This window comes from Lactuca saligna, chromosome 7 (assembly GCF_052625555.1).
Source record: "Lactuca saligna cultivar CGN05327 chromosome 7, ASM5262555v1, whole genome shotgun sequence".
NCBI lineage: Eukaryota > Viridiplantae > Streptophyta > Magnoliopsida > Asterales > Asteraceae > Lactuca > Lactuca saligna.
In genome coordinates this window covers 9,737,243-9,744,163 of record NC_136423.1, presented here as the reverse complement: position 1 = coordinate 9,744,163, position 6,921 = coordinate 9,737,243, and the positions used below count along the sequence as shown (strand labels likewise).

At 30.6% G+C, this 6,921-nt stretch overlaps 1 protein-coding gene and 1 long non-coding RNA gene across 2 annotated transcripts; both read left to right on the top strand.

The window, feature by feature from the left end:
* Window positions 1-4,860: 4,860 nt before the first annotated feature.
* Window positions 4,861-5,415, top strand: LOC145006647 (uncharacterized). Its single transcript, XM_078965727.1, has one exon. It carries the CDS (start codon window positions 4,861-4,863, stop codon window positions 5,413-5,415), a length of 555 nt encoding a protein of 184 aa, XP_078821853.1.
* Window positions 5,416-5,569: 154 nt separating this feature from the next.
* Window positions 5,570-6,531, top strand: LOC145006007 (uncharacterized). Its single transcript, XR_013662749.1, has 3 exons — window positions 5,570-5,770; window positions 5,853-5,921; window positions 6,363-6,531. It is a non-coding gene; the product is annotated as an uncharacterized LOC145006007 (long non-coding RNA).
* Window positions 6,532-6,921: the final 390 nt, after the last annotated feature.

Below are 6,921 nucleotides of genomic sequence, written 5' to 3'. Positions count from 1 at the left end.
TCTTGTGTATATATTTATTCCTCCAATTAGATGAATGGGTGATTTTTCCTTATATATGTTAATAATCCAAATATGATCTCAAGTATAATGTAGGGAATTTAATTAAAGAAATCCCCTTTAATATTATTTTTGGAAAAAGATGTAGCAATACATATTAATGTCAAAGGAATAATTTAGTATTTTTGTCATGCTTTATAAAAAAGGATTTTCAGAATAGCATCATTACAATCTTTATTTTATATAGTTGTAGGCATATAAGATACATACAACTTTTAAGTCTGTATTACATTAATTCAATCAGTGGAACACCAAGCATTTAAATAAAAATTGCATTTAGGTATAATCACTTATATTTTTTAATAAAATTACAATCATAATTTATTTATCAACTGAAAATGACCTAACTATTGGTAATGAACCAGATGAGATCATCAACTGCACAAAACTACCAAATTGGTAATTGCAAAAGTGGTTCTAAGCAAACAACCCACACATGTGACATGTAAGTCATTACTTACAAATATTCTCCATTTTTTTTCACTTTGCACAATATTATAATCTTTATCCGAACTGACACTAAAGTGACAATTACAGGTATCAGATAGAAGTATACATCCGTCGGTATAGTTGTATGATATAGCATTTATTAAATTGTTATACGTTTATCATCAAATTACAATACCATGATTGATAATCATCAACCATCGAAAATTCACATATAAATAATTGTTGCTGGTTATTCCAAGGTAGATAACAAACTATATGGGAGAATAGCTATCATAAATTGGATTTTTGTTTTTGATAAATCTGATGAGATAATAGAGAAGTTGGATATGGTTACTGATGCTCCCGCTTATAAGAAACAATTAAGAAAGGAATTATTTCTAAAATGGAAAAAGAAGAAAAAGATGACCTGCAACACAAATGTTACGATAAACAAGTCAAACAGATAATTAATTGATACCATACAAACAAGTATATGCAATTCAAATGAAAACATAACTAAAGAAAGCAAAAGACTTAAAAAAAGAAAACTTACACATATAGGTCCATCCACTGAGAAATCAACATATCTAGACAAAAACAAAAGAATACTTAGACATTTAGGTCCATCAAATGAGAAATCAACAAATCTAGGCAAAAAAAATAGCAGCAGAAAAGGTAAGCATCTCTTACAACAAGTAATTTTATCAGTTGATGTTCTTCCAGAAGTAAGATGTTGTTGCTATTGTCATGCTGTGAATTTTTTTTCCGAAACATCAAATTTTTGTTGTTCAGAAGGTCGTATAGTTTTATTCAGTAATGAATTCCCAACAGTCATGTGAGATTTATTAACATCTAACTCTAAAGAAGAGAAATTCTTTAGAACATATAGCATAACATATAATAATAATTTGGCGTTGACTTCATTAGGTGTTACAGCTGATAACAAACTTACAAAAAGAAATAAAGGAATATACACTTTTAGAGTGCAAGGTTAACTACATCACTTCATGAACGATCTACAACCTAAAGAGAAAGAAGCCAAAAACCTTCAATTACATTTTCACGATACAAAAAATGAAATAGAAAATCGACACACATCTTCTCCACATTTATCCAAAGGCTTAATTGCAACGTGTATAAGTTATCTACAACATAATCCATATGCATGTTTTTTTTATAAATTTAAGTGGCATTCCATCTTTGAATGAATACAAGATTATTCTTAAGACTATTCCACGACAAGATTAACGAGTGTATAGCAAGCCAGAAATTTCACAAGTAGCAGCACTTTGGGTTTAAGGGGAGGAGAACGGAGAACATAGCCATAGAAATATACAAGTAACAACGCATAGTGAACTCCTAAGGACTTTTGAGTACTATTATGGTTGTTAAGATCTTTTATAGTACCCTTTAATGTTTCCATTTGGAGAACTTGGCTGGTATCAACACATTCCCTAAAAAAAGTAAAAGTAAATAAGGAATTAGTAGAATAGGTACAAATTCTGCAGAAAGGCTTATTTTGCCATTCAGTGCTACAAATGTTGATGAATTATTAACTATGGAACAAACAAGTATGCTCCATTAATTTTTTTTCTACAACTTACTACTTAGAAACTAATTAATATTTTTTAGAAACTTATTAATATTTTTTGGCAGTTATGAACAAAACTGTAGAAAATTCAAATTGTGTCTCTATTCTCGAATATTATGCCTACAAACTTCAAATACGTTTGTATATTGCTTTTCAGTCGCTTATTACAACAATATATAGTTGATAGTTATGTAAAATTAGAGACACAAACATTAGCATTTTATAGAAATCAACAACAAGAGTTACGACAAGAGTTCCTTCAAGGAGTTGTAGATGTTATGACAAGTGGTGAGACAAATTCATCAGCAAATGGTCGACGAGTAGTTTTAACAACAAATTTTATTGGTGGTCCAAGGAACATGAAACGAAAATACATTGATGCTATGACAATAGTCCAAAATTTTGGTAAGCCAAACATTTTTTTAACCATAACATATAACCCTAATTGGCCAGAAATCAAACAACACATGATGCGTCATGAGGAGGCACAAAATAGGGCGGATTTAATTATTAGAGTATTCCATGCAAAACTTGAGCAATTTAAGAAAGAGATTTTCAAAAATGAAATATTTGGAAAGGTTGTTGCATACACTTATGTTGTAGAGTTTCAAAAAAGAGTTCTTACACATGCTCATTTTTTGCTTATACTAGGAAATCTATATAAGATGTACCATGCCGAAGAAAATGATGAAATAGTTTAAGCAGAAATACCAAATGAAAGCTCAAGTCCTCATCTATTTCGTAGATAGTGAAACATATGCTTCATGGTACATGTGGTGATCTTAATCCCAAAATGTTTGTATGAAAAAAAGGATATTGTAAGAATTTTTTATCCAAAAGCATTTTCAAATGTAACACACAAAATAATGATGCATATCCAGCATATCAAAGGCGTGACAATGGAGTTAAAGTTATAGTTCGAGGTGCCAAGCTAGATAACAGATGGGTTGTTCCATACAATCCCTATTTACTTTGTAGGTTTGATTGTCATGTAAATATAGAAATATGCTCGACAATAAAAGGCTGTGAAATACATTTATAAGTACATATGCAAATGATGTGACAAAATACGTTTTTCTATAACCCAAGATGAACATTCAAGTATAAATGAAATTGATCAATTTCAAGTCGGTAGGTGGATATCACCCCAAGAGGGAGCTGGAGAATTTTTTGATTTCCATTGGGTGAAATCAAACCAGCAATTATTCATTTGCCTCTACATTTGGAAAATTACCAACCAATAACATTCAAGAAGAAAGAACAGTTGACTAATATTGTAGATAATAAAGGTAAAAGAAAAACAATGCTAACCACATTTTTTGTTCAAAATAGTACAGATAGATATGCCCAACATCTTAATTTAACATATGTTGAGTTTCCTGAGTATTTTGTAGGGAAGGTGAACAAAAGAGTTTGGTTACCTAGACAAAAAGAAGATTTAATTCTTTGTCGGAGCTTTGGCCTCTTTCCCAACAAAAAAAAAAACAGAAGATTTAATAGGACAAATAGTGTTGGCACACCCAAGTGAAGGTGAAAGATATTTTTTAAGACTACTATTATAAAAATAAAAAATAAATAAAAAAAAGATGTCCAAAATCGTACGAAGACCTAAAGCTTTATAAAGGACAAAGAGTTGACACCTTTCGAGAATCTACATTACTACATGGATACCTGCTTGATGATAACAGCCAACAATTATGTTTGGAAGAGGCATCAAATTTCCATATGCCATATGAATTACGAAGAGTTTACACTACCTACTTGTGTATACAAATCCAAACAATCGAAGAAAATTATGGGAATCATTTAAAGATGCCATGCTAGAAGATTTTCTGCACTACAACATTCTTTCACTATCATAAGCAAAGCGATGTGCATTTCAGCAGATTGATACATTGCTACAGTCTAATGGAATAAAACTTCTTGAGTTCAATATATTGCCAAATGATTTATCATATGTTGATTTAGAAGATGAAACGAGTGGAATAGCAACATAAAAAAGTATAATTGTATCAAAAAAAGATCAAAGAGCAATACAAAAATCTCAACAAAAAACAAAAACTCACATTTGATACAATAATTGGTAAAGTAGAAAGTAACAATGGTGGAGCATTTTTTATTGATGGTCCAGATGGTACAGGGAAAAGTTTCCTGTATAGAGCATTATTAGCAAACATCAGATTAAAGGGACACATAGCTTTAGCAACTGCAACATCAGGTATAGTTGCATCATTACTACCAGGAGGTAGGACAACACATTCCAGATTTAAGATACCATTAGATTTCTAAGATAGGTCAAATTGTAGGGTCAGTAAACAAAGTTCATTGAGTATATTAATTAAGGCTTGTAAGATAATTATTTGGGATGAAGCTCCAATGGCAAAAAGACAAGCAATAGAAGCACTAGATGACCTTTTATAAGATCTTATGGAATCCAGTGAAATCTTCGGTTGGAAAGTAGTTGTACTTGGTGGTGATTTTAGGCAAACATTGCCAGTTGTTCGAAATGGAAGAAAATATGAAATAATTGTTTCTTATATAACTAACTCACACATATAGTCATCACTTTGTGTACTACAGCTAGATGAAAACATGAGGACGTTACTAGATCCAATTTTTGCTGAATTTCTTCAAAGGTTAGGTGATGGTAGAGAAAATTTAGAAGATGATGATTTCCGTCACAAATAGTTATAGCGGATAATGACGATTTACAAGGGTCAAATTTTCTAGTTGAGTATGTTTACCCAAATATATTTGAAAATTCTACAAATAACCCTTCATCCATGAATCGAGCTATTTTGACAACTAAAAATACTTTTGTTGATGAGATAAATGATATCTTAACACAAAAATTCCAAAGAGAAGAAAAAGAGTACATTAGCTTTGATGAAACTCTTGATCCAAATGACCAAGCTCATTATGAGGATCTTCTACATTCTTTAACTCCACATGGTTTGCCACTACATAAATTGATTTTAAAGGTAGATGCACCTATTATATTATTGAGAAGCATGAATCCAGCAGAAGGATTACGTAATGGTACAAGACTCTTTTGCAAGGACTTTGATAGAAATGTTATTCGAGCACATATAGCATTCAGTGATTTTGCTGGGAAAGAGGTATTTATTCATAGAATACCTTTACAACCACCCTCGGGTGAAGAATACACAGTGCCATTCAAAAGAACACAGTTTCCAATCAAGGTATGCTTTGCAATGACTATTAATAATGCACAAGGCCAAACACTAGACAGAGTGGGAATATACCTTAAGGAACCTATTTTTTTACATGGACAATTGTCTGTTGCCCTCTTTCTGCTAGAAGTATTGAAAATGTAAAAGTTGTTATCAAAGAATCTTACAAAAATCAAGAAATACAAAAGACAAAAAATAGTATATCAAGAAGTATTACGATGTTCCAAACACAACTAAAGGTATGTATTACTATTAATCCTCATATATGGTACGATGAACAACAGAAAATCAACACCACACATATTGTTGCACATAGATAGGATAAGATATCAGTTCATTTCATTTTTGCGCGTTATTATCCGGTTTAATGAATTTAAAGTCCATTTTTGCATTTTGCCCTTAAAATTTAAATGTTCATGCAGTAATGTCAATGGAAATTCCAGAATGCATTTCACGATGGTAGTTCCTTTCTTTGCCAAACATATAAACAACCATCAAAGTAAGTGTTTTTGCAATATGATTGTTGCTTGATAGATTACACGCTTTTCTACATGAATTTAAACCATGAATATTTCATACAGGAAACTACTACTAAATCGAAATTTTATGATATTCGGCTTATCAACATGAATACACTATTCGATGAGATGGTAAGTGAACTTGATTTTCTGCATTACATTCAAATTTCATTCTTTTCATTTAATTTTCCTTGTTTTAAATGATATTTTTAATAAAAAAATCCACTTCATTCTTATTAATTTCAATGTTCTTAATGTTTTTCCTATTCATTCTTCCCGGTCCCAAAGCACTATCAAAAGAAATCCATTCATTTTCAATTATAGTAGTTAAATTTTATTACAGACTGTAAAGCTATATTTCAATAGTAAACAAGCATGAAAAGATAACAACCCTTCAGGAGATCCATCTATTTCATTGATTTCTGTATTATTGCATTACCTATAATTCTTTATTTTTTTTCCTGGTTATAGTGTTTTTTTTTCATATAATCACTGTATTTTACAATTAATGATATCCACATTTAAATTTGGTAAAGTAATTCTATAATCCTAATGCAAGATGTGTTCATGCAGAAAAAACATTTAGTGCCACATCATATGCAACTACAAAAGGAAAGGGACAGATTCAGTTCACCAGAAGAAGACATCATACAACTCTACAATTGCTTTATTACATAAACCTTGCAACCATAAATTGTAATGTCAAACGGTTTCATTTAATTTTATTTCAAATTTATTGATATGTATATATGGTGAATTATGTCATATTGCCACTGATTGGTCATTTGTGACCTAAATATTTAATTTTTGAATTAACTCAACTATAAAGGAAAATACGAATAGTTTTAATTGCCGCAATTTTGATCACCTCAAGTCACCATTTTATAGGTTAAATATAATATACATCAAATACATTTGTATTTTGATTAAAATCATAAAGCTGCAATATAAAAGAACGTTGCTACAACACTTTTTAGATTATTATGGTTATAATTATAATATTCATGACTTTATGTCATAAACTAAAATAAATGATATTCGAAGACATTACACAGGCTAATTATCGGCAAAATAGTTTTGAACCGGAACCGGCCGGGAACCAATTTGGTGGAAAATTGGAACCGAACCGGAC